General features: G+C 57.3%; 12 protein-coding genes across 12 annotated transcripts; 8 read left to right on the top strand and 4 right to left on the bottom strand.

The window, feature by feature from the left end:
- Window positions 1-87: 87 nt before the first annotated feature.
- On the bottom strand, window positions 88-1,853 carry BDY17DRAFT_24449 (Glucanosyltransferase-domain-containing protein). The gene is made up of 2 exons (XM_033730538.1): window positions 1,628-1,853; window positions 88-1,577 (listed from the first exon to the last, which is right to left on the bottom strand). The coding sequence occupies exons 1-2, from the start codon at window positions 1,634-1,636 to the stop codon at window positions 129-131; spliced, it is 1,458 nt and encodes a 485-aa protein (XP_033594711.1). The 5' UTR covers window positions 1,637-1,853; the 3' UTR covers window positions 88-128.
- Window positions 1,854-2,672: 819 nt separating this feature from the next.
- Window positions 2,673-5,788, top strand: BDY17DRAFT_290300 (uncharacterized protein). The gene has a single exon (XM_033732486.1). It carries the CDS (start codon window positions 2,907-2,909, stop codon window positions 5,721-5,723), a length of 2,817 nt encoding a protein of 938 aa, XP_033594710.1. The 5' UTR covers window positions 2,673-2,906; the 3' UTR covers window positions 5,724-5,788.
- A 194-nt stretch (window positions 5,789-5,982) lies between these two features.
- Window positions 5,983-9,509, top strand: BDY17DRAFT_243283 (uncharacterized protein; the record flags this gene model as incomplete). Its single annotated transcript, XM_033730414.1, has 2 exons — window positions 5,983-6,376; window positions 6,436-9,509. The coding sequence occupies 2 exons, from the start codon at window positions 5,983-5,985 to the stop codon at window positions 9,507-9,509; spliced, it is 3,468 nt and encodes a 1,155-aa protein (XP_033594709.1).
- Window positions 9,510-10,197: 688 nt separating this feature from the next.
- On the top strand, window positions 10,198-12,220 carry BDY17DRAFT_342792 (cytochrome P450; the record flags this gene model as incomplete). Its single annotated transcript, XM_033738029.1, has 4 exons — window positions 10,198-10,487; window positions 10,555-11,602; window positions 11,675-11,906; window positions 11,972-12,220. The coding sequence occupies 4 exons, from the start codon at window positions 10,198-10,200 to the stop codon at window positions 12,139-12,141; spliced, it is 1,740 nt and encodes a 579-aa protein (XP_033594708.1). The 3' UTR covers window positions 12,142-12,220.
- A 410-nt stretch (window positions 12,221-12,630) lies between these two features.
- On the top strand, window positions 12,631-13,729 carry BDY17DRAFT_244073 (serine/threonine-protein phosphatase PP2A catalytic subunit; the record flags this gene model as incomplete). Its single annotated transcript, XM_033730496.1, has 3 exons — window positions 12,631-13,465; window positions 13,519-13,591; window positions 13,657-13,729. The coding sequence occupies 3 exons, from the start codon at window positions 12,631-12,633 to the stop codon at window positions 13,727-13,729; spliced, it is 981 nt and encodes a 326-aa protein (XP_033594707.1).
- Window positions 13,730-13,909: 180 nt separating this feature from the next.
- On the bottom strand, window positions 13,910-14,514 carry BDY17DRAFT_320637 (ribonuclease H2, subunit C; the record flags this gene model as incomplete). Its single annotated transcript, XM_033736488.1, has 2 exons — window positions 13,910-13,951; window positions 14,011-14,514. 2 exons carry the CDS (start codon window positions 14,512-14,514, stop codon window positions 13,910-13,912), a joined length of 546 nt encoding a protein of 181 aa, XP_033594706.1.
- Window positions 14,515-15,202: 688 nt separating this feature from the next.
- On the top strand, window positions 15,203-16,847 carry BDY17DRAFT_243499 (uncharacterized protein; the record flags this gene model as incomplete). The annotated part of the gene is made up of 2 exons (XM_033730439.1): window positions 15,203-16,357; window positions 16,416-16,847. 2 exons carry the CDS (start codon window positions 15,203-15,205, stop codon window positions 16,845-16,847), a joined length of 1,587 nt encoding a protein of 528 aa, XP_033594705.1.
- Window positions 16,848-16,964: 117 nt separating this feature from the next.
- BDY17DRAFT_232873 (Pyruvate/Phosphoenolpyruvate kinase-like domain-containing protein) lies at window positions 16,965-17,744 on the bottom strand (the record flags this gene model as incomplete). The annotated part of the gene is made up of 1 exon (XM_033730241.1): window positions 16,965-17,744. A coding segment is annotated over one exon (780 nt), but the record flags the coding sequence as incomplete, so codon positions are not given.
- Window positions 17,745-18,159: 415 nt separating this feature from the next.
- On the top strand, window positions 18,160-19,662 carry BDY17DRAFT_24282 (uncharacterized protein). Its single transcript, XM_033730390.1, has 2 exons — window positions 18,160-18,941; window positions 19,004-19,662. Exons 1-2 carry the CDS (start codon window positions 18,518-18,520, stop codon window positions 19,429-19,431), a joined length of 852 nt encoding a protein of 283 aa, XP_033594703.1. The 5' UTR covers window positions 18,160-18,517; the 3' UTR covers window positions 19,432-19,662.
- Window positions 19,663-19,733: 71 nt separating this feature from the next.
- BDY17DRAFT_342787 (uncharacterized protein) lies at window positions 19,734-20,860 on the top strand. The gene has a single exon (XM_033738028.1). The coding sequence runs from the start codon at window positions 19,893-19,895 to the stop codon at window positions 20,847-20,849; it is 957 nt and encodes a 318-aa protein (XP_033594702.1). The 5' UTR covers window positions 19,734-19,892; the 3' UTR covers window positions 20,850-20,860.
- Window positions 20,861-20,881: 21 nt separating this feature from the next.
- BDY17DRAFT_320632 (uncharacterized protein) lies at window positions 20,882-22,196 on the bottom strand (the record flags this gene model as incomplete). The annotated part of the gene is made up of 7 exons (XM_033736487.1): window positions 20,882-20,922; window positions 20,986-21,474; window positions 21,532-21,598; window positions 21,657-21,716; window positions 21,774-21,897; window positions 21,954-22,036; window positions 22,092-22,196. The coding sequence occupies 7 exons, from the start codon at window positions 22,194-22,196 to the stop codon at window positions 20,882-20,884; spliced, it is 969 nt and encodes a 322-aa protein (XP_033594701.1).
- On the top strand, window positions 22,179-23,349 carry BDY17DRAFT_290289 (phosphoglycerate mutase). Its single transcript, XM_033732485.1, has 2 exons — window positions 22,179-22,201; window positions 22,291-23,349. Exon 2 carries the CDS (start codon window positions 22,553-22,555, stop codon window positions 23,285-23,287), a length of 735 nt encoding a protein of 244 aa, XP_033594700.1. The 5' UTR covers window positions 22,179-22,201; window positions 22,291-22,552; the 3' UTR covers window positions 23,288-23,349.
- The last annotated feature ends 832 nt before the right edge of the window (window positions 23,350-24,181 follow it).

The following is a 24,181-nucleotide window of genomic DNA, read 5'->3' as shown; positions in this document are numbered from 1 at the left end:
TGAAAGGCCCGTCCCTTTTGAACACCGATGAGTACAGCTGCATATGAGGTATCTACAAAACTACATATCAATCCGAATCATCCTTTGTATCCATTCTTATAAAAATTAGCACGCACTTCACACTACCCTCATAGCAAAGCAACAACACCCAAAGCCGCCGCAGCCACAGCACCCGCACCTTTCACAAACGGCGTCGCCGCAGCGCCCGCCGCTCCGTGGGACGAGCTTGAGCTACCGCTGCTGCCGCTGCTGCCACTGCTGCCCGAGCCTCCACTCGCAGAAGCGAAGTTCTTCACAGCGCCTGGGTAGTTGGCCGCAGTGGCGCCCGTCTGGATCGTCAAGCTGGACAGCGCGGCGCCATTCGTCTGGTAGACGGGGTAAGGAACACTCGTCGCCGAGACAGACACAAGGGAGCCCTTGTTCGCGCCGGACACGCCGTTAGAAATGAGCGACGACGCTCCCGATGGCTGGTCGGGGACGTTGAAGTCGGTGCTGAAGCCCGAGGTGGTAATGAGGTTGGCGTTGCAGGTGGGCGGGGTGAGCGAGGTGGCGGAGCTGTTTTGGCTGGTGAGCTCGCTGACGCTGAGCATGTTGAACTTGCTGGAGAGCGTGTCGTAGTCGGGCAGCAGATTGGCGCTGCCGTTGCTGTTGACGCTGACGAGATCGTAGTCGGTCGGTGCGCCGGACCATTGGTAGACGAGACCGCCGCTCATGACGCGCATCTGCGGGCCGTACAGCGTGGTGACTTCGTCGAAGTAGCGCGGCAGGGGCACAATGCACCCGTACTCGGAGAAGAAGACGGGGATGGTGGTGGAGCCAAAGTTCTCGATCAACACGTTGTAGCCGGAGATGGTGTAGCTGGACGCGTCGCCGCACCATTCGTAGTCGTTCAGGCCGAAGAAGTCGGAGCGCGAGATGTCGTTGTCGCCGGCGATGTTGCATTGCAGGTAGGCCCATTGGTCGAAGACGGAGCTGACGTCGGCCGCGCTGTAGCCAACAGGGATCGTGCGCGGCGCATTCTTCGCAATGTACTGCTTCAGGTCGCGCTGGACGGCGCGGATGTAGGGCGGGCAGGACTCGCCATTGCTCTCGGCGTTGATAATTTCGTTGCCAGAGAAGAAGCCGAGGACGTTGGGGTAGTTCATGAAGGCGTCCACCACGCTGAAGATGTGCTGCAGGTAACCAATGGTGTACGAGGAAGCCGGGGCAGCGCGGTTCAGATATTGGCCGTAGAGGGGCGAGTTGACGTCGATGATGATGTAGATACCAACGGAGTCGAAGATGGACACGCACTCGTCGTGGTTGGCCGTAGGATCGACGTTGTAGACTCGGATGGTGTTGACGCCCAGCGACTGCATCAAGGCTGCATCACGGAGACATGCCTTGGAGTCGGAGAGCGGGTCGCCGGAGCCGGCGCTGACAGCAGACTGCCCACCGGGTTGGTAGGCGACACCCAGAAGCACGAAGCGGTCCCCAGTCTTGGAGTCTACGAATTCTTGCTCTTTCACTTCGATGGGGTTCAGGGAGGCGGAGACGTAGGAGGTGAGGGCCAGAAGGGCGGCGAGGAATCGTGTTGGCTGTAGAGAGTCAGTGGACAGGACTGGACAAGAAGATGGGGAAGGCGCACGGCGATCATCTTGCGAATGGTTTCTCTTGTCGAGATGTCCAAGATGGGGGATGAGATGTTCCAAAGATGGCGATGTACTTTTCAGTCTCCCGCCTACGAATTATAGTCAAGAAGATGAATGAGTGACAGGCAGCCACAGCACAGCAGTGGTTGCGGGAGTAGTGATGGAGAAGAGGAAGATGATGGGAAGCGAAAGAGGTGACGACGCGCAAGGAGAATGATGAGAGAGAGGTAGAACTTAGGCTCACTCTTCTCCAACGGCATCAACACAGTCCACCAATGACCGTCGACAAGGGAGATTGTTTCAGATCAGCACCCTCGCCGCCACGCCATTGCCGGCCGACCCCGAGCTGGTCCGTGCGGCGGGATATCAATGGGATCGTCGGCGGCATTTGATATCGTGGTGGCGTGGTGGCAAAGAGAGTCGCAAGATCATCCACTCTCCTACCTGGATTCGAGGTGTGGTTTACGCGGCCCTGCAGGAGGCGACCCCGGTGAGCACGAGCATGGTCGGAAAAGGACTAGGCAGCGTGCTTGGCTGCATGTGTGCATGAGCTTATGCTGGTTGAAAAGAGCGGTACAGGATTGCTTGATCGATGACAAGAGGCGTCCAGCCCGAGGTGACGTTGCCCTCCTACCCGACGTATTTTGGCACGAGCTAGACCTCGTAACCTGATCATTGAACCGTTCTCTGGTGGAAGTGGAGGATGCTTGCGTCGTTTCCGCTTGCGCTGGCCTGGAGATGGTCACCATGGAGCCATTCACGTCAGCCATACCGACAGCATTGTTCAAATTCTGCTCGCCGTGTGATTCCACTGCATTGTCATCGTCTTGGATGCCTTCTCAGCCACCTACAATCGGTCTCCCATCAAACGCGCGGTGTGGACGAGGCATCGTGCAGCAAAGAGATAGCGAATCTATTTTTGTTAAGCTTTCGCAGACGCCTTGGTAAGAATTTAGGTAAGCAAGCATGCGCCACACCTGTCTGCGCCACGTGAACCCGCAATCGGCGTTCGTGAACGTCCCCGCTGCCCTACCACATCACACCGTCAACAAGTGTCAACCCTCCTGCGTTCCCCAAACCCACGAAATCCATACCCACATGAGATAGCGGATGGCAATGTGGTCATCCAGGCCACTCGCTCTTTCCCTCCCAACCCGAACCTGATTTACACCAAGCTCCACCGTTGCCTGTAGGCTACCAACGCTACACTCCCGGGAGAGCAGTTGCGAGACACATCCGTATGTCTTGAGGAAAGGAGGAGGAAGAAAGAGCGCGATGGATCAGCCGGCATGGGGAAACGCTACCCTCATTCCTGCAGCCATGGATCTGCTTCTTGCAGTGCCCAGGCTTGCTCAGCGAGCGGGACAGTTCGCCCTCTTCCACATGCCTGAAGCAGTAGACAACATCGCCGGCAAGATCTTCAACGGCGGCAGCATCATCGCCGATCCCACCGCTCGTCAAACGGTCAACTCCACCATCACCAACACCAGCCAAGCCTTCTTGCGGCAAAGCACCGACACCGCCGGCTTCGAAGCTGCAATCAAAGACGCCTTTGCCAGTGGCAACACGACGCGCTCCTCCGTGCTCATTGTCGTGTGGCAGTGGTTCACCAGGCTGAAGAGCATGAACTTTGGTGGCGTCTTCTCCTATCTGACGTCGAGGTGGGCATTAGCAACATTTACCGCCGCCATTGTCCTCAATCGCACCCAGTTCTACGCCTCCTCCAGAGAGCACCTGCAACTGCGATGGTTCATGCGGCTAGCCCTCTACGCCCTTCCCATCGCTTCCTTCCTCACTCAACTTCTCTTCATCTTACAGGCACTAAAATGCCAGACATCGCCGGACTTTGCATTACTCCGCTACGGCGACCCGTTGAAACAGCTGTCGATTGATTTCGGCGGCGAGGGAGGTTTCCTATACAAGCTCAGCTCAACTCTCCTCTTTTGGGAGGATGATATGAGCTGCTGCGCCGCACGACAGATGTCCTTGATTGCCGTGGACAGCGACCGGACACAGCTTCGAGGCTCAATGTCACTGCTCTTTACTTTCTTCCTCACCCTATGCACGAGCCAGCTGTTCGAAACGCTCGCATGCGCCCTCCAGGGAAGACTGCCAATGCCGGAGACTGGAATGACCATTTTCGAGCACTCCCTCGCATTTGCCGAATGCGAAGCCATGATCAGCAGCGCTCTGGGCTTTGGGTTCTTCGGAGGGCCCAAGCTAAGTTCTTCGACTTCTTCCGGCTCAGGTGAAAACACCGGACCATTGATGTCTCGAGCCGAGATCATGCAACGCCTCAATGTCCCGCCCGAGATGCTTCTTATCTGCTTGATCTCCTGCTTTAGCCATCTAGCCAGTGCAACACTAGCAGTCACCGGCCTTCGACAACGCGTCCGGTTGCTTAACACGGCTTTGTGGGCCTGTTGCTACATGGCCGCTTTCATGTGGAGCTTCACCAAGATTTTCTTAAACCCGATAGAAAGCATCACAGAACTGGGGATGCTCAGATTCCCCACCGTCTGCATCGTCGGCTTCATTCCGCACGTCCTCATCTTGATCGGCATCTTCATCTGCGCAGTCATCTATGGCTTGGCCTTATTGATCACTGCTCTTTCCGTGCCGAGAGAAGTTTCGGCTGGCTTATCATTCCGCCAACGATTAGCTTGGGCTTACGGGAATCTCCAGGCTAACGTGCAGTTCTCTTCCTCTTCCAGCATTCGCATCAAGATGTCGGAAGACTTCTACACCACCCTTCTGAAAGTCGGCTTCACCCTACTCACAGCTGCATCTGAAGCGGTGTATCTTAACGAGGGAAGCCGCATTCACGTCGCACAAATGACATGGCTCGAGCAGAAGCGTATCGATGAATTGGCCGATGGCATCGAGCAACGCAAAACGCCAGCAGTACCGGCCGAGCTACTTGGTGAAGGCATAGCAAGGGGAGTCGATTTCTCCGACCACCATAACGTTGCCTTTGGACGATCACCATACGCCCGGGAGAGAAAGTCGAGGCCAACGAAGAGCGACCATGACAGACCGGGAGCGGCGAACGATCTCGACAGTGGACTTGGGATCGCGCAACGACGGAGTCGTATGCAATTGACCTTCGACTTCATTGCTGGGCTGTTCTGGCTCATTATTGGTTTGCAGGCGAATTTGGTGCTAAATACCTTAAGAAGGCTTGGTGTCGAACGTCGTCCTTCCTGGCTACTGAAAGCGGCCGGTGTGATGCAAAAGCAGAAGGGCACCGAGACACATCGACTAGGGGATGATACTTTCCCCGTGCCTACCGATAGCAACGTGGATATTGAGCTGGAGACGAGACAACGGTTGGCGAGTGGGGAGAACATCGTCTCGGAAGAGTCGCTGGGTGACATTCTCTACTCATATTGGCGCAACGGCGGCTGGTTCGGAGATCTGGATGCTAGTGGCGAGTACAGCGCTCCTAGTGTGGACGACGACGATGCGACGAGTGTAATATCCATGTCGACCGATGGAGACATGATGGACGACGAGCATTCGGACACAGCAGACGCAGGCCGCCGCACTCCCACCCAACACGATCCATTGGGAGAGCGCAGTGGGCAGAGCACGCCCGTCTCAGAAGCCGAGCTCGATCTTTCCATGCTCTCGCGCCTTCTGAACCCCCAATCCGCCTCAGAGAGAGAAGAAGCGCGTCTCCTATCCTACAGCTTACAAACCCACCGGCCCATGACCCGCAGCCAATACCGACGCAACGCAGAGCGCACCCGCGCCCTCCTCCTCAGCGGTCTCCGCGGCCGCAACCCCAACGACACCGCCAGCGCGGAGGAAGAAGAGCACGACCTGGAGACCTTCATCCTCGAGCGCCGCTCCAACGCTAGTGCCGCCAAGAGCGGCGGCGGCACGTGGGAGACGGGCGCGGAAGGAATGGGCGCTTCGGGGCCGCAGTGTGTTGTTTGCCAGTCGACGCCGCGCACGATTCTCGTATGGCCTTGTGGGTGTTTGAGTATGTGTGATGAGTGTCGCGTCGGTCTGGCGGCGAGGAATTATACCAAGTGTATTTGCTGTCGGACGGACATTGCGGCTTATTCGAGGCTGTATGTGCCTTGATCTGGTTGAAGCGAGTTCGTAGTCATAACGCATAGCGAGGCTGTTCTACTATTCCCCGTAACGCCGTTAAGCTCCGCCGCGTTATCTCAAAGTCTTGGCGCGCATCGCATTGAAACTTTGCCTCCGCGTCACTTCTCAACTCTCGACTCGACAACAACGCCACGCCACCGCCCTCCTCCCGCCTACACGCGCCCCGACTGTTCCAGGAATACCTCTGGTCCAGTCCAAGAAGCATCCACCACCACACCCAAAGAATTATATGCAATCACAGTACCCAACGACATCCCAAAACGCGACCACCGAGCAAGACACCCCCAACCTCACGCTCACCCGCCAATATGGACTTCCACACCCCGATCCATCCGTCCCCTTGCTCCCGGCAGACGATGCTGGCGCAAGCACGACGACGGAGCATAACGCCGCGCACGCAGCGTCTTTGCGCGAAGGGCTGTCGCGATCCGAAAGGAGGCGACTGAGCTCCGAGCGCGGCACGTCGTCGTCGTCGCCACCTTCTTCGGGGCTCAATCGGATTGCCGAGTATGAGAATGCTTCTACGCCGCCGATGAGGAAGAATAAAGAGGTGGGGTTTGAGGTTATTAAGAAGTCGAGGAGTCCGGGCGATAAGAGTTCTCCTATTCAGGATTTGCCGAATGGTATGTGGTGATAGTGAGCGGGATAGTGGATGATGATATACTGACTGTCGCGCGTATAGAGGTCTTGACGCATGCGCTTGCGCACCTTGCTCCTTCGGATCTGACTTCGGTCGCGCTGGTGTCGAAGCGCTTTCACGACCTCGTTACGGGTCCGCATGCTTGGCGCAGCGCATTCGCGCACTACTTCCCGGGTCCCGATTCGCTCAGCCTGGTCTTCAACGATGATGATAGCGAGAATCAGGACATGATACGCACTGAAAGACGCGCATTTACGCGCCTTACTGCGTTGGCATCATGGCGAAGCGAGTACATCATGCGCACCCGACTGCTGCGTTCGCTCGCGCGTGGAAAACCAGTTCAAGTCATTGCATCGCCCAGTGCGGCGCGGTCTGGACAATCTCATACCGCTGCACCAATCACCATGTACAACTCGCAGCTGTTCACGACGATCAACCATCTGCACGCTTCATTCGGCACGGGCTTGAACAAACGGCCGCCTCGCTTCATTCATGGCGCCGATGATCAGGGCACGGCGACTAGCAGTGATCCAAGCTCGGGCAAAGTGGACAATTGGGGGCTCGGGGATCCGCAGTTCTTCCTACAATTCACGGAACGTTTTCCCGGTGATGAACAATACGGCCTCGGACCAGGTGAAGTGGTGGGCGTACCGAATGTCATGGATGTTAGTCAACCGCACGGAATGGTCCATGGAGAGGGCTCGCCCGGTGGCATGACTTACTATCGCTCCGCCGATGAGATGCGCGGCCGCTTCTTGCTCTTTTCGTCCGCCATGTCTGACCCTGAGCTCGGCATCCCCAGGATTCCCTCTACGATCGAAGCTATCTGCTCAGTCTGGATTGCAAAATCCTCGGTCATCCCGTCGATGACGGAAAGCCAGATTGGACTCCTCTCGGGTTCATCTCTGGGCGTGTTGACGGCGTACAGTCTGGGATCGACGCCGACTAGCTCCAAGGGAGAGCAGCGATTCGCACGCGGCGCGATGACGGCTCGATGGGTGCTCAGCCCTGGCGTTCCGTTAATCGCTATCGCCATCGACAATGACTATAGCATGCAACGCCACGCGCAGAATCGCATCTGGGCCGTCGTCCTCAACGCTCTCGGCGAAGTTTTCTACCTGACAAAGTTTCCGAAACGCCCTCACATCGAGCGCGGCGCGAAGCTCACCGACGAAGCCATTGAACGCAACGCCTGGCTTGCTGGACGAAGCGTGTACTGGAACCTGGTGGAGCCCAGTCGGCGCACCGCACGACCTGATCCTTATGCCGACGGCGCTACGCTTGACGGTGGCCATTCGCCTCGCTCGTCTTGGAATGGCATGTGTCTGAGCAAAGATCAGATTCAGGCGGAAACTCGCGAGATCGAAGCTTTTGTGACCCGTAAGCCGAAAGATTTCCAGAAGGTGTGCCTAGGATGGGACATGCGACGGAGGCTGGAGGTCGATTTTGCGGGAGACGATGGCAACAATGCCGGCGAGCATGTCGTGGTTTTCGAATGCGGACTCGATGAAGGCGGCGTTGCTGGCGTCAAACGCTGCACTCGGTGTCGCTTTCAAGATCGCCAGAGTAAAGACGGCGCTTTGACGCCTCCGTTGACCCAGGGCAGTACAGAGCCTTCGGAGTCGTCACCGTCGCTCTTTGGTGGAGCTACAGCACCGACGGCAGAGCCCGAGTCCTTCTCTCTTGAGCGTTTGGAGGAGGCCTTGTCTCGAGAGGATTTCGATGGGTCAATCACTCCCAAACCCATGAGCGAAGAGTGGCGCCAGTCGGAATTTACGCTCAACGGGATTCGACATCTCCAAATCACAGCGACGACTCTGGACATCTCGACTTTTGCAACTCAGACAATCTCCGAAGATCCGCTCCTCAGCTTCTCCGGCCGATCCACCGCGTCATCCCCATCATTGACTCCCATGTCACAGACTGAACCCATCGCCGATCCCGCAGATATGCCAGGCCAACGTGCTCGGCTTTTCGCTGCTGGCACCAAAACCGGCAGCGTCTTCATCTGGAACATGCGCGCCTCGGTGCCCAAATCTGCAGACGTGTCTAGCGTCATCGAGCCCGTGCGGGTTATCTACACCGACTCTCCGGAGATTTCATGCCTTGCCCTGTCCTCCCTCTACCTCGTCAGCGGCGGCAATGATGGCCTGGTGCAAGCCTGGGATCCCCTCGCATCCAACATGCAGCCCATTCGAACTCTCAACTCTCGCTTCTCCTCTCGGGCCCGTCGCCGCCTCGTCCAAGCTCAAGCATCCCCGCAAGGCGTAGGCATCAATCTTTTCGCAGCCGGCGCCATCTGTCTCGATCCGGACGCGACGGTCCTGCGCGGCATGGTCTCACTCGGCACCCACTTACGCTACTGGTCCTACAGCTCTTCCGCCGCCGACCAATACAAGTCGCAGAAGCGGCGTCTCCGCCGATCAGAGCGCGGCAGCAACAATGGCGGCGCGCACTTTTCTGGCGCCACGAGGAGCAACTTACAGGCCTACATTGAAAGCGAAAAAATCGAGCTCGATCGCGAAGTGCAGCAGAGCAGGAAAGACGCGCAGCGCTTCGCGGGCCGCTTTGGTACGGGTTTGCTGGATGGGAGTGAGGAGGAGATGCTGGCTTATGCTGCGATGCTTAGCCAGGAGTCTCTGGAGCAGGAGAAGATGCGACAAGCGTCGGCGGATACGAGTGCCACGGACAAAACAGGTGGACTTGCCACGCCGGCTCGAAGCAAAGCAACGCCCCGCACCAACACCGCCAGTCCATACTCCACCCCCGTCAAAACCGACGACGAACTCGACGCCGACATCGCCGAAGCCATCCGTCAAAGCCTCAATCCCTCCACCCTCCCCAGCAGCACGCCCGACATCCCCATCCGCCAAGCCAAACAGCGAGGCAAGAAGTCGACGCCGCCTTCTTCTTCGCGCCTCTCGGCTACTACTTCGCCGCTCCTGGCGGGCGCCAGTCGGCGGCTGAGCGAGAGTGAGGATTTGGAATTCGCGCTTCAGCTGAGTTTGGCGGAGGAGCAGAGTCGGGTTGAGAATGAAGGTGGGCGGGAGGAATTTCCGCAGCTTACGCCTTTGGATGGAGCACATCATGGCAAGGGGAAGAAGAGGGCTGCGTGAGCAGGCTGGGCGGGCTGGGGGAAAGATTAGGGCTCTGTACTATAGTGCTGGCTTTGATAATTCCGCCGCCCTGACTCATTACGGACGCGGCTGTATTTTTTTTCCCTGCCTTCATGTGCAACTCGTTTTGCACTGCATCCAAATGTAGCTCGTCGCACCACCTCTGCTCGCCCCGCAGGAAATACGAATGCAGGCGCCAAACTCTGTTAGCCAATGTGCATGCGCAACGAAATGCACGTCGGCCGAACGGCTAATCGGGCAGTTTGTGCCGTGGCGACATCGAGTGCATCGACTCGGCGTAATCCTGAGGATGGATGGCCTCGAGTCTTCGTCATCTCCTCCGACGCGGTAGAATGATGTCTCCGAGCTTACTTATTACACGCTGCCGGTGGGTGTGGAATTCCAGCCCTCTACCCGGAGAGGCAGGAGCCCGTGCCCAAATAGGCAGGAGCCCGTATTCCAAGCGGGCCCCGGCCCGGGTAGGGATCTGCAGAGGTGGTGTGGTGTGCGGCTGTCAATCCATGCGGCTGTGGCTGCGAGGCGTTTCATCGGCATGATTATAGACGATTTATCATTGGGTATATTGTAGCCTTTTTAGCCGCCGTCCTACATTGTGATTTCGCTACGCCCCCTTCTCTCTGTTGCAATTCCGTTTCTCCTCTTGTCTTCCAATCTCCGCTGCGCAACAATGGCTACGCTCATCTCGCCCTCCCTGGCTTTAGTCGTTGCTGGGCTGCTGTTGCTCGGCTTCGTGCTGTATCGCGCGAGCATCCCGACGCCCATCCCCGGGATTCCCTACTTCGCTGCGTCGGCCAGCAGGCCGTTCGGAGATGTGCCGGATGCGATGCGACACCTCGCGCAGACGAAGCAGATCTGCACCTTCCTCACCCAACGCTGCGTCGAGCTGCAATCCCCCATCTGCCAGGTGTTTATGCGGCCTTTCTCGAAGCCGTGGGTCGTTGTAGCCGATAGTAGAGAGTAAGAGGCCGTCCATACTGCTTTTCCAACGGAGTCGGACAGTTCCCGTGCTGACTGCCACTTGCAGAGCGCAGGATATCATGGGGCGCCGAACACGCGAGTTCGATCGCTCCGAGTTCTTCGGAGATTTGTTCTCCGGAACAGTCCCGCACAATCAGGTCCACATGAAGACGACCGACCAGTGGCGCTGGAATCGGCGGCTCATGGCCGACACCATGTCGCCCGCGTTTCTCCAGAATGTCGCCGGCCCTCAAGTCGCCGCCGCGTTTGCCGATCTCCTGGAGCTGTGGCGGGAAAAGTGCAAAATCGCAAACGGGCGGCCTATCAGTGTGGCCGACGATGTGATGGAAGCAATGGTGGACACCATTTTCGCGAGCTCGTTTGGAGCATCCAGTGCTGCGAATCGGGCGCAGCTGGACTTCATCACTCAAGCTGATATTCCTCTTCCGAGCACAATGGGCGTTGACGACGTGGTGGAGTTCCCGAAGGCTCCACACCCAACTGTCTACGACGCAATCACCGGACTGACGGAGAGCTCTATCATTCCGATGCAGTCACCATTGGGACGACGACACCACTGGTTCGCGTTGACTTTTTATCCCCGGCTGAGGCGAGCAAGGAAGCTGGTCGAGCAGCTGATGTACGACAAACTCGACGCTGCGTGGAACAAGTTCAGCCACCCGAGTGCCTCGGATGCCGACATCAAGTGTGCCGCGGAACTGATCGTGGAGCGAGAGGCCAAGCTGGCTGCGAAAGAGAGTCGGGCGCCGCAATACAAAACCCCCATCGTTCGGGACGAGCTCTTTGGCTTCATTATGGCTGGGCACGAAACGACAGCTTCCACTCTGACGTGGGGCTTGAAGCTCCTCACCCAGCACCAGGAGATACAGCAGAAGCTCCGCGAACATCTGAAGAGCGCGTTTGGGGGCGCAGAAAAGGGAAGCGGACTGCCGTCGCCAATCGAGATTGGCAAAGCACAGGCACCCTACCTAGACGCAGTCATCGAAGAGATTTTGCGAGCCTCTGGCACTGTCGCGATGAATGTGCGCGTGGCGGTCCAGGACACCCAGCTCCTGGGCCATGTGATCCCCAAGGGTACTGATATCTTTATGCTGGTATGAGCCGTAATCGGTGGATCCTCGAGATACACAAAGAAGAAGAGCTAACTGATGACACCGTGCTTCCAGACCCAGGGACCCAGCTATACCGCTCCTTCGCTGCCGGTTCAAGAGAGCAAGCGAAGCAAGACGAGTCAGCAGGTGCCGCCGAATGAAAGGTGGACTGGTGACTGGAAAGAGTCGACGCTGTCGGCATTCGATCCCGACCGGTGGCTCCGAACCGACGCAATGGGTAGTAAAGCCTTTGATCCCCAGTCCGGCGTGCAACAGACGTTCGGGGCGGGAACGAGGGGTTGCTTTGGTGAGATACACGACTCCGCGCTCATGGATAAGAGTAGTACTGACGCCTTGGCTTTTGATCGACAGGCAAGAAGCTCGCTCGTCTGATGCTGCGGATAACCATTACGTCTATCATCTTGACGTTTGATCTGCAGCCCTTACCGCAGAATCTGGCCGGGTTCGAGGCCGTGGATGTATTGACGCATCGGCCTCAGTATGTGTACTTGCGACTGGCTGCTCTGGAGAATAAGGAGTGATGTGGGTGCCTGGTGTGCTTATAGGCGTCTGGAATATTGTCATGAACGATAGTAAGCTATCAATTATATAGACTCTGCATGAAGAGTGGCAATACATCGTGTCGGTGCAGTGCAGTGGTGAAGACGTGAGCTGCGATTGGTGAATGCACGCTAGTCCGCATTGGGAATGGTAAATTATTGTAAAGCCACTCCTCCACCTCCACAATGTCGAACGTCTCATAACAATACCCACGCTTTCGACAAGACATCGGGTGACACCCGGATCCCATTGAGACATCTTCCCTTTCATTCTGAACTCACCTCACTCCACCGCTACACCTTATCCCTCGCATCCAGAGACCGCCGCCGTTATCCTCTTCCTGCCGTGACCTCCACCACATACTTCACCACCCTTCCTGATCCCCATCGAGCCCTCCATAACCTCCCACTCCCTCCCTCCCATCCGTCTACACCGCCAAGATGGAGGCTGCGGCACTCAAGGCCCAGCCGATGGACACCAACATGGAGGATGCGGGCAAAGTAGAGCACACACTGGGCGCATCCACCGACCCGCCGTCCACCCCCACCCTCGACGGCTGGATCGAAACCCTGATGCAATGCAAGCAGCTATCCGAAGAAGACGTGCGCCGGCTATGTGAGAAGGCGCGCGAGGTGCTGCAGGACGAGTCGAACGTGCAGCCGGTCAAATGCCCCGTGACGGTGTGCGGCGACATCCACGGCCAGTTCCACGACCTGATGGAGCTCTTCAAAATTGGCGGGCCGAACCCGGACACCAACTACCTCTTCATGGGCGACTACGTCGACCGCGGCTACTTCTCCGTGGAGACGGTGACGCTGCTCGTGGCGCTCAAGATCCGCTACCCCTCGCGCATCACCATCCTGCGTGGCAACCACGAGTCCCGGCAGATTACGCAGGTGTACGGCTTCTACGACGAGTGCCTTCGCAAGTACGGCAACGCCAACGTGTGGAAGTTCTTCACCGACCTCTTCGACTATCTGCCCCTCACCGCGCTCATCGACAATCAGATCTTCTGCCTGCACGGCGGCCTCAGCCCGAGCATCGACACGCTTGATAACATCCGCCAGCTCGATCGGATACAGGAGGTGCCACACGAGGGTCCGATGTGTGACCTGCTCTGGTCGGACCCCGACGATCGGTGTGGCTGGGGGATCAGTCCGCGAGGCGCGGGGTACACGTTTGGGCAGGACATTAGCGAGGCGTTTAATCACAACAACGGGCTGACGCTCGTCGCTCGTGCACATCAGCTGGTCATGGAGGGGTATAATTGGAGTCAGGACCGGAACGTGGTCACCATTTTCTCGGGTATGTTACGGCGTTGTCTGACGTGGAAGAATGAGGCTGACTTGTATTCCCAGCACCCAACTACTGCTACCGCTGCGGCAACCAAGCGGCCATTATGGAAATCGACGAACACCTCAAGTACACCTTGTACGATAGTCTTGCCCCTCGTGATCACGTCTGTCCGCCACTTCAGCTAACAAAATGGCTCACAGCTTACAATTCGACCCCTGCCCTCGAGCCGGCGAACCCATGGTCTCCCGCCGAACTCCCGACTACTTCTTGTAGAGTCGCGATGCCGAAGAGCAGAGAAGCTTTGCCAGATGCCGCGAAGGCGCTGTCCTCTTGGTCGTCGAGCGGGATTGCATGCAGCATGATGCCCTCGATAGATGTGTACAATAGAACACCATTGTCGCTATTGGGGACGATGGGAAGGAATGAAACCTGCTCGGAAAAGAAACATGTCTTTCATCGGTCGTGTTCGTCTTGTGGAATGTCGTAAGAGTGCATCTGGACCTCCTCATCAGTCATGCCGGGGTATAGTATCGTCAATGGAGGACAGGACTCACCGCCTCAGCCAACCCAATCCACTCCCTCACCCCCCGCACATACACATCCTCGCCCTCCTCGCGCGCCACGCCCTCGTGCTCCCACACCATCATCCCGTCAAACACAGCAGTCGTGTCTAGTGTTTTGACTTCCAGCGGTTCGTCTACACTTCCGCCCGCACCCATTCCCAACTCATCCCCGTCTTCTTCCATTCGTCTTAACGCCTCGGCGCTAGGTGGTTTTAGACTCGCAGGGAGGGCTTTGTTGCTTTTCTGCAGGATTACACCCATGTAGCCTGAGGGAAGAGTGACGGGGCGGCCTTGCAGTTTGCGGCCACGGAAGTAGGATGTGCTTGTTGTTGTGCTGGTGTCGTTGCTGTCGGTTGTATTTGTGGAGGTGGTGGTGGTGGTGGGAGACCAGTAGCGTTTGGAGGCGTTAATGGGGCCATTGTGTTTGATTGCGCAGGGGAGGAGGTTGGGGGTGAGATTTTTGGGGGTGGTGGAGGGAGCGTTGATGGAGAGCATGGTATTTGGAGTCTTGGGAGTGATGTGGTTTGATCAACTGAGGTGGATTTAATTGTAACGATTGAGAGGCGTTGGAGCGCGTCTGGCACGCGAAACGGGAACATGGGGTGGAGTGGAAGCCTGAGGCAGACAATTCAGCTCAACGAGAAGCGTCCACCTCGCTGAGTTATTAATAATCATAACGCCACCGGGGTTGGATAAGGTCTGGTATTGTCGTATTCAAGTAAGCACTTGGTAACTAAGGTGATGGACCGATGCGGCGCCATCCGCGGGCTTTGTCTGCACCGCATTCCTTGACAACACTCACGACGTGCCTCTCCAGCTCTCGCTCAAGAACATTCGAGGCTGATAGTAATGGGCGCTCGGTCGTCCCTGCTCGCTGCGAGCAGGCCTGCACCCCTGCTCCTGCATGTGAGGGTACCCATGTACTGTCCATACAGCTGGTAGGTACCACTGTTTGTACCACGCGTCGTTGGTGCGTCACTTTCACCAGATTGGTGGCAAGGTAGGCGATGATGGCACTTCCCTGTCCAGTCGCTTGTCGGACTTCGGAGAAGGCAAGGTACATGTGCTGTGTACAGGCAGGCATGCAGGGCCATCACTCCTTTGGCCTCTCATGCACACGCCCACTTTCTCTTCTCCAAATGTTCTCCTCGCCTTAACGCCATTCATCTGGCCCATTGCCCTCATGCCGTGGCCGCGGTGTGGCACGCGCCAGCCCGCTCCCCGTTGGCCTCTCTGGCTCATCTCCTTCCTCACTCTTGCCTGCGTGCTGATCTTGCTGCTCCTCAACTGGGCGCCATCGGAAACGTTTACCTCCAACCACCTCTTCCTCGACGCGCTCCGGCCACATGCCTCCCACCCCACCAACGATCCCTCCGCCGGCACCACCGAATTCTACCAATGGCACACCACCTCCTCCTTCCATCCCGTCAACTTCCCCAACGCAAAGTCGCTGTCGACCGACTCCCTCTGCGCCGCCTTCCCCCCTGCCATCCTCGATTCCATCCAACCCGTCTTCAAAACAGGCCACGCGCTGCTCGGCGATCGCGTGCGCGCCCACCTCCAGACTGTCTCCGCCTGCCTGCCTGAGCTCTTAATATTCTCCGACGCAGACGACACTTTCCACGGCCACCACGTCATTGACATCATCGCCGACATCCCCGCCCACCTCCCGCACGTCTGGGACCATCGAGAAAATCAATGGGAACCGTACGAGCAGTTGCATGCCCTTCTGGCAAACGGCACGCTCGATCAGGTCGATGCTTCCACCCTTCAAGGCTGGAAGACGGACAAGTTCAAGTTCCTGCCGGGCATCAGTCGCGCGTGGAGGATGCGGCCGGGGAAAGAGTGGTATGTCTTCTTCGAAGACGACACGTACATCATGTGGGACAGCTTGTTCCGCATGTTGGGCGAACTCGACCCCAACGCGCCGTGGTATCTCGGCGACCCGAGTCCCGGGCGCAAACCGGATCCCGATTCCCCCAAGGTCTGGTTCGCGAACGGCGGGCCGGGGTATATCCTCAGTCGCGCGGCGATGCAGATTCTCGTGCGCGACGACTATCATCCCCGCACTGGGGATTATCTCGGCACGAGACTGACGGAGAAGTGGTGGGAGCCGGAGACCTTGACCAACTGCTGCGGCGACAGTATTCTGGGGTGGGTCTTGTGGAACGAAGGGGTGAATGTGAGCGGCATATGGCCGATGATCAGCACCGAAAGGCCGGCCAAGATTCCTTATACAAGGAAATACTGGTGTAAGCCGGTGGTGTCGATGCACAGAGTCATAGGGAACGAAATGCTTGATCTCTGGCATTGGGAATGGGAGAACCGGAAGCCCGATGTGAGTGTTCCTCCTCTATCCATTCTGGTTCCACCTTGCTAACGTGATCCGCCCCAAGCGACCAATCCTGTACCGCGACCTGGCCATGTCATACCTAGGTTTCCACGATATAAGCCCACGCGTCAACTGGGACAACACAGGGCGAGGCAGCCACAACGCCCCGTCCGAAAGCGAGCACTACCACCACGACCCCAACGCATCATTCGAAGCGTGCGGCACCGCGTGCGAAGCGACACCGGCTTGCATGCAATACTCCTACCGCCTGCGCACCTGCAAGTTCAACCACGCTTTGATTTACGGCGAGGAGAGGGCGCCGGAATTGGGGAGGTTGTGGGATGATATTCTGCCTGAGGAGAGTCGTATGGAGTGGACGGAGGACGAGATGACCTTTCGAGCGGGCTGGGTAGAGGATAGAGTTGCGGATTGGTTGGGGAATGAGCGGTGTGAGAGCGTGGAATGGGTGCGGCCGAGTATTGAGCGGGTGGATTGAGTCACGATGGGATGATGTTCCTGGGAGTTGTTTGTTTCACGATACCCCTGAAGCGTTGCATTGAGGACTACGACAGACTGTCCATCTGAACACTTATAATGAGAACACAAAAGCGAATCAACCCCTCGCCACCCCCGCCTCCACACTCTTCTTCGCCGCCGCCAACTCGGTATTCAACCCCACCACCAAAGCCCCCATATCGAACCCCGTCAGCACAAAATCAAACCCCTGCTTCGCCCGTCTCGCAATCGCCTCCTCCCCCAACGCAACCGTGCCAACCAACTTCCCCGCCTTACGTCCCGCAGCCACAATGCTCTCCAAAGCCGCCTGAAACTCAGCCTCCGGCCCATCAATCGCAGCCGTCATCCCCAACGACAACCGCAAATCCGCCGGCCCAACCAACACCCCCGTCACGCCCGGCAAAGCGAGAATAGCCTCCGCATTCGCCAGCCCCTCCTTCGACTCGATCATCGGCAGAATCGCTACGTCCCCGCGCTGCGCCCGAGCAAAATACCCCGCCTGCCCGCCCGACTCCTCCACCCCAGCCGGATGCGCGTACGCAGCGTAAATAGGGCCGAAACTCCGCCTCCCACCAGGCGGATAGACAGCGCGATCGAGAACCGCCCTCGCTTCCGCGACATCATTCACCATCGGCACGATGATGCCCGAAGCACCTGAGTCAAGAGCCCATTTGATCCACTCGACGCCGTGGGAGGGGACGCGGATTAGAGGGAGGCCGCGGCCTCGCGAGGAGGCGTTGAAGGTGTGGACCATGGAGGTTACCGTGTCGATTGGTTGGGGCGCGTGCTCCATGTCTATCATTATCAGCTCGGCGGCGGATTGGCCTACTATTTGGGCGATTGTGGGGGAGGCGATTGTGAGGATTGTGCCGACTAGGGGGGTTGGGGAGGCGGCGCAGCGGGTTGCGAGGGTGTCCGGAGGGAGGGTTGCCATTGTTGGTGTTTGTCCTTTAGTTGATGGTGGTGGAGGTTGATCGTTTCGGCTGGTGATTGGGGATGGTGAGGTCCTGAGGTTGAAGTAACGTATAGCTTCGTAAGGATCAAAGCGGCGTCTCGTTGTTGTTGATGTACTATCGATCACTTGAATCCGATTGTTTGCTTATAACCCGTGGCAAAGATTCGATTCAAGATGATTGCCAAGGGTAAAGGTAGACATGAGGTCGTGATGGTGGGGAAGTCGCCGCGGCTATTTCTTCCGCCAAAGTGAAGCCAAAGGGCCTTGTCACATCGCTCGAGACATGAAATCGACTACGTGAGTACTTAGGCACAGCCTGCTCGATCTCGTTGACGACCGTAATGTGTTAATAATAATGTCGAAGCTCAGTGAACCAGCCGAGAGGAACATAACCTTCCCAACAGATGGCAAAGCCTAAATGTCTGCGGTTCTAGGCAACCATTCTTCTTGCCGTAGTCGAACCGCCATCAACACCCCGAAGCTCATCATAGGAAGATACTGATGACGCACAAGCAAGCAGCGGTATGAGGAATACCTGGTGACCTTCCACTTCGCTGACGAGTCCGCGCTGCTCATTCGAGTCACCGCTTTCGTGAAAGTGGGAGGAGGAGCTCTGTGCAGCTAAAACCCCTCGAAGCGCCACTCTCGCTGCTTTTCATCTAAACCCCCCGATTAAAAAAGCACAGCCGCGCCAAATGGAAGAACCGCAATGGCAACCCGAGACGCCCGCCGAATGGGCGGAGAGATGTGCGCAAGAGCAATATCACCAAGACGCCACCACGCAGGCCGTCATCCGAGCAGTGCAAAAGCTGCTGGAACGCGAGTCGCCTCCCGAAGACATCGCGCGGGAAATCGCAGAGTTGTACGACGCAGACGTCCGAGCTGATCCTCAGGGAAATGGGTACGGGTGCAAATTCTGGGGCTTGTTCTGCGATCCCGTCCGACAGTTTGGCGGCTCGCTGGAGCACACGCGCCTCCTCGTCGATCTGATTGTCGCCATCTCCGCCCTGCCCGACATCCCGGGGACGAGGTTCTCGCAGGGGATCTACTGGCGAGACTTGCCCGAGTTTGGGTGGAACTTCCGCGAGCTTGCCTTCATGGAGCTCTTCAGTGAGATCTGTAGGTCATATCTATCGCCTCCATCGCTGGGTGCTGATACCGTCACTAACCTCCCGGCTTAGTCTACTGTCTAGAAGACTATTACCCTGACGGCCGTGTCACAGGCGACTGGTACCCCATCATCCAACGCTACCTCAACGCAACCACCTTCGCCGCCATCTTCTTATCTGCCAGCGACCGCGCCGGCTTCTCCTGGTTCGCAAAATTGGCTTTAGACGACCAATTCATCGCGACGACGGACGTGGAAGAACGGTATCGGATTCGATCGGCAGAGGCGCTCGCCGCCGCGACTTGGATCGACGTTGGAGGTGCGGGGATTTACAGGATCTGTTGCGTTGGGCGGGACGAGCACTTGACGCTGGAGGCATGGGGTCGGTGGAGAGAGAAGTTTGGTGCGCTTGCTGTTGAGCCCGACCTCGATGCGAGGAGTCGAGTGGCGGCCGCGCGGGCTTTGAACCATATGATTAGTTTGGATGGCGTGGGGGAATGAGTGATGGGTTCATGAACCGAGTTTCGTGTGCATGAAGTGTCATGAAGGAATCGGTGTTAATGAGTAATGGTTACCAAGGGTGACTGCGCTGCGCTTTTCTCGAGTGAAGTGATTCCATCAGCCTTGCAGAAACGTGACGGCGGTTGACAATCGCATATCGATGTCAATAATCACAGCGGATGGCTGGAGGCGAATCGCCTCATTGTCATCGCGATCGATGCAGTCAAACATCAGCCAAGCCCGCTCCAGACAGCCCCGCAGCCTCGTGCCAACGCCACCCACGGCTATCGACTTCCGCCACCACTCCGACCCCACGTCTAGACTGCAGGGTAAGGTATATATGACCCTGCAGCTCGCCAACTTACGTCAAGAAGAAGCACGAATACCCGCAGAACGAAACACAACCCAACTCAACCGTAAACCCGTGCACAAAATCACAGTACCCACAGCCCACACCCAGCATGCCCGGCCGCATCAACCACCTCACCATCCTCCCCTTCGAAGGCCACACCATCGGCGCCGAAGTGCGCGGTCTCGACTTCTCCAATCCCATTCCCGACGCCGTCTCCGACGAACTGCTCGCCGCCCTGCACAAGCATGGCGTGCTCGTCGCGCGCGCAACCAACGTCACCGACGACACGATGATCGCGCTAGGCAGCAAATGGGGCCCGCTGGACAACATCAAAGCGCACAAGAAGGCCGGGCGCGCGTTCCGGCTGGCGGCAGATGAGATTTTCGACGTCAGTAATATCGATGCGGACGATCGGATTATTACCGAGGAGGACGAGTTGCGCACGTCGAGTAAGCGCGGGAATACGCTGTGGCATGCCGATGGGGCGTATAATCCTCGCCGGTCCGGCGTGTCCATTATTCGCGCGGTCGAGCTGCCTCCCAAGGGCCTAGGAGGGGAGACGGAGTTCCTCGATTCCCGCACCGCGTACGAAGACCTACCGGAAGCGAAGAAAGCGGAAATCCAAAACTACGTCGGCATGAACACGCTGCTGTGGAACAGGAAGCAGGCCAACCCGGACATGCCGGCCTTCGCCAACATCGACTGCACCCAAGTCCCACTAGCCAAGCACCGCATCGCGCAGATCCACGAACCCACCGGTCGCGGCAATTTGTACGTCGGCTCCTACAACCACCACATCGAGGGCTTGCCGGTCGAGGAGGGGAGGCGGATTACGGACGAGTTGATGGCGCACGTGACGCAGGAGAAGTACAAGCTGGCGGTGCATTATGAGCACGTGGGCGATGTGGTGTTTTGGGACAATACGGCTGTGCTGCATCGGGCGACGGTCGGGGCGTATGATGGGAAGTATCGGCGGGATATGCGGCGCATCTCTACGTTTGATGGGAGCAGGTGGGCGTATGGGGAGAACGATCCGGCGAACAGCGAGCAAGTTGGGTTGAAATAGATGATTTAAGATGTTTGATGATGGTTCTACGATTAGAAAATGGCCATGGCGTTGGGATGACTTCCCACGCCTCCTGTAGCGTTACAACAATTAGCATATCCAAACACAAGCACGATCAAAAGAGGCAAAAACTCACCAGGCACATTCGCCGGCTTGCTCGAGAAGAAAAACTCCCACTTCCCCCGCTTCCGACAAACCTCCGCCAACCGCTCCAAATCCCACATCTCCCCAATCGGCAAGCCCCAACACGGCAGCAAGAAAGTGTGCGCGACAAACGGCGCTTTGGGCGGCCAGGCTTCGAAAGCAGGCATATCGCCCGCCACGGCGGCGAAGTAATTGTCGTGCAAAAAGTCGAGCATGTCGTCGTCGACCTTCACGCCGACAAAGTTGAAGTCGTAGATGCCTGTTCCGGTGATGGCGGCGCGCGCTTCTTGCGAGAGGCCGTTGTAGTACTCGATGTAGCCCGAGCGGATGATGAGGATGTCGCCGTATTGGAAGGTGGTGTTTTGCTCTGCGGCGCAGGCGAGGAGTTCCGAGAGGGGGATTGCGTGGGTGGTGGTCGGGTCATAGGTTTTGGAGTGCTTTTTGGCGTAGGCCCAGTAGTCTATGAGCACGCCGCGGCCGACTGGGGGGGGAGGGATGTTAGAATGGGTGCTTAGTGAGCTGTGGAAGGGTTACAGACCGATGCCGTGGTCGGCCCAGGCGTGGATGCCGCATCTGGTGCCGCTGAGGATCTCTTCTTGGTACAGCTGGGAGTGCACGGTCAGCTGGTGGTCATATGGGATATTGACCATTCGGTGTGCAAACATTGTTATAAAAGACATGCTTGTCGCCATGCGGCATCGCTACGTGTCGAAAGCCATCCCACTGCACATACAATTAGCGTCTTGAAACGGGAATAGGTTTCAATGGTCAAGGACATACCTGCGAGCCGGACTGGGTGTTCATATTGTACAAATCATCGTTGCCCATGGGCCCAAGAGACTTGATCTTGAACTCGAACGGCTCCCGACCAAACGCCGGGGGATTGGGGAGAAACGCCGACCAACTGTCATCGTCAGATATGAGCGTGCTCCATGTCTCCGTAGATTAATACAAACTCACTCCAAATTGACACTCTCGCCGTGCTGAATGAGCTTCGCGGCAGCAAGTTTGCGTCTCGGGGTGAGCAGGTTCAAGCGGCCAAGCTACACGCATGCTTTCAGTGAATGTTTTTTCACTCCGGTTTTAGGGAAGCCTCACCTCGTCATCCTTGCCCCAAACCCAAGCGGTGCCTTCCGGCTCCCCAGGGCCAGGGGTAATTTCCGACCGCTTGGGCAAATTGTCCGAGTCCGGGTCGAGCTTCATGTTGACTGCGTGTCAGATTTTCAGGATTAGCCTGCGTTATGTCTGAACGAGTGGACGACCGCCAGGAAAATGTAGTGGCGCGAGGGAGACAGACATATGTCCGCGGCTCACAACTTCCGAAACCGGAAGTTCGCGGTGGCAGCAGCTTCAGCCGAGCGCGTTTCCCCACAGTAGCATTGGCATTACCCGTCGGCAAAGGCAACAGTCAGCATGTGTTGGAGAGTGGACCACGAAGATTGACAAAGAGGACCCCGGTGTGGTGATACTCTTAGTCAAGCAGCGTCATCATCTCTTGCATCGCTGTAGTAAAATTGGATCAAGCGAAACCGCCGCCATTTGATGACAACCAGCACGACATGCCCGGCAAGCTCAACCTCCTCTTCGTCCGCCACGGCGAGACACAAGACAACATCGACAAAGTCCTCCAAGGCTGGCGCGACACCGACCTCACCGAAAACGGCCACAATGACGCGCAAACAGTGGCGGGCAAAGTGAAGGGCCAGCCCATCGATGCAGTGTACCACTCGCCTCTCAAACGCATCAAGCAAACCATTGCCCCCATCCTCAAAGACCACCCCGATGCCCCCACCACCGAGGACCCGGACTTGAGAGGGCAGGGAATGGGCGAGCTGGAAGGCGGGAGTTACGATCTAGTCGACATGAGTAATCCGCGCAGCGCGAACGGCAAGCCGGGCGTAGAGCTGTTTGATGATTTTCTGCGGCGGCTGTTGCGAGCTATGGCGAGAATTGTGGGGACGCAGGCGCCGAAAGTAGGGGGAGGGGGTGGAGGGGAGCGGACGGTGGTGGTGGCGACGCATGGGGTGTGCATTACTTCCATCTTTAAGTGTTTGGAGGGCACGCCGCAGTGTGAGGGCTTCTTCTCGCATGAACTTGCCTCGCGCGGCCCGGAGGCTTATGAAGTCCGGTATCCTGATTCCACCGATGTTGCGAAATTGGTGGTGGAGGATGTGGCGGGCTTGCCTATTAAGGATGGGGTGTTGGATTGGGAGGGGATCAAGGGGACGCCGTTTGTGATTGAGCGCTGGGGCAGGAAGGAGAGCAAGTTGGCGGCGGATTATTATAGCAAGTGAGGATTCACTTGGAAAGGGAGATGGACATTACTGCTGCTGTGTAGGACAATGCTATCCGGTCGTCTCTCATCTACGCTTTTCGGGCACTCGAGTAGGACATCGCATCAGCTTCGAAGTTGCTTGTTCATCTTGGATTTGGCATGCCGCGGCTGGGCAATGGAGTAGAAGAGTTAGTCAAGCAATCCACAAGAGCAGGCAAGCAATCGACTCAGTGACGGCATCTGTTGGCGGTGCAATCAACATTGAAGCTGGCGACTAATCAGTAGCATATGACGTGAACAACCGACTCGACACAAACAGCGTAGTGATAATGCACATGCAGTCCTACAGCTCCTGCAGTATTCCAGATCGAGCCCCGATCGGGTGATGAGCCGGGCCAGGGCGTCAAAGACCCGGCACAAGCTCCGCAAGACACGAGGTGTGGCGTCTGCATTTCTCGGCGCTAGCGAGGATGTAATCCTGTAGCGTGGCAGCCCGCGGGCAGCCCGCGGCTTGGAGTGACTTGTGGTTGATGCAGGCGAGCGTTTCGACTAGACGTGATGAGTATTGAGCCAAGTGTCTAGTGGGCTGATGCTGCCGTCCGTAGGTCTGCCTCTCGTACTTGTCTCGTGGGAGAACCCGCGTTGTGAGCGCATGCCGAGTCCTGCCTGAGTCGCGAGTCTCGATCTGATGATTCTCAAGCTCTCGATCGATGGTCATGAATCATGGCGGTGATGTGCAATCGGTGCTATAGACCTTGGCCGGCGCACGCAATAGAGGGGGCAATAGAGATGATTAGCAGATCATACTGGAGTAGGAGGTGTTGAACAGGTCACTCTTCGCTTAAACAGACTGGGCAAAGGGTCCAGTTGCCGCAATTGGCTGCTCGCGCCAAGTCAAACCGCGGGCCTAGAT

Source organism: Neohortaea acidophila (assembly GCF_010093505.1).
Source record: "Neohortaea acidophila strain CBS 113389 unplaced genomic scaffold BDY17scaffold_1, whole genome shotgun sequence".
Classification (NCBI taxonomy): Eukaryota; Fungi; Ascomycota; class Dothideomycetes; order Mycosphaerellales; family Teratosphaeriaceae; genus Neohortaea; species Neohortaea acidophila.
The sequence above is the reverse complement of the archived record's forward strand: the minus strand, read 5'-3'. Positions and strand labels throughout refer to the sequence as shown.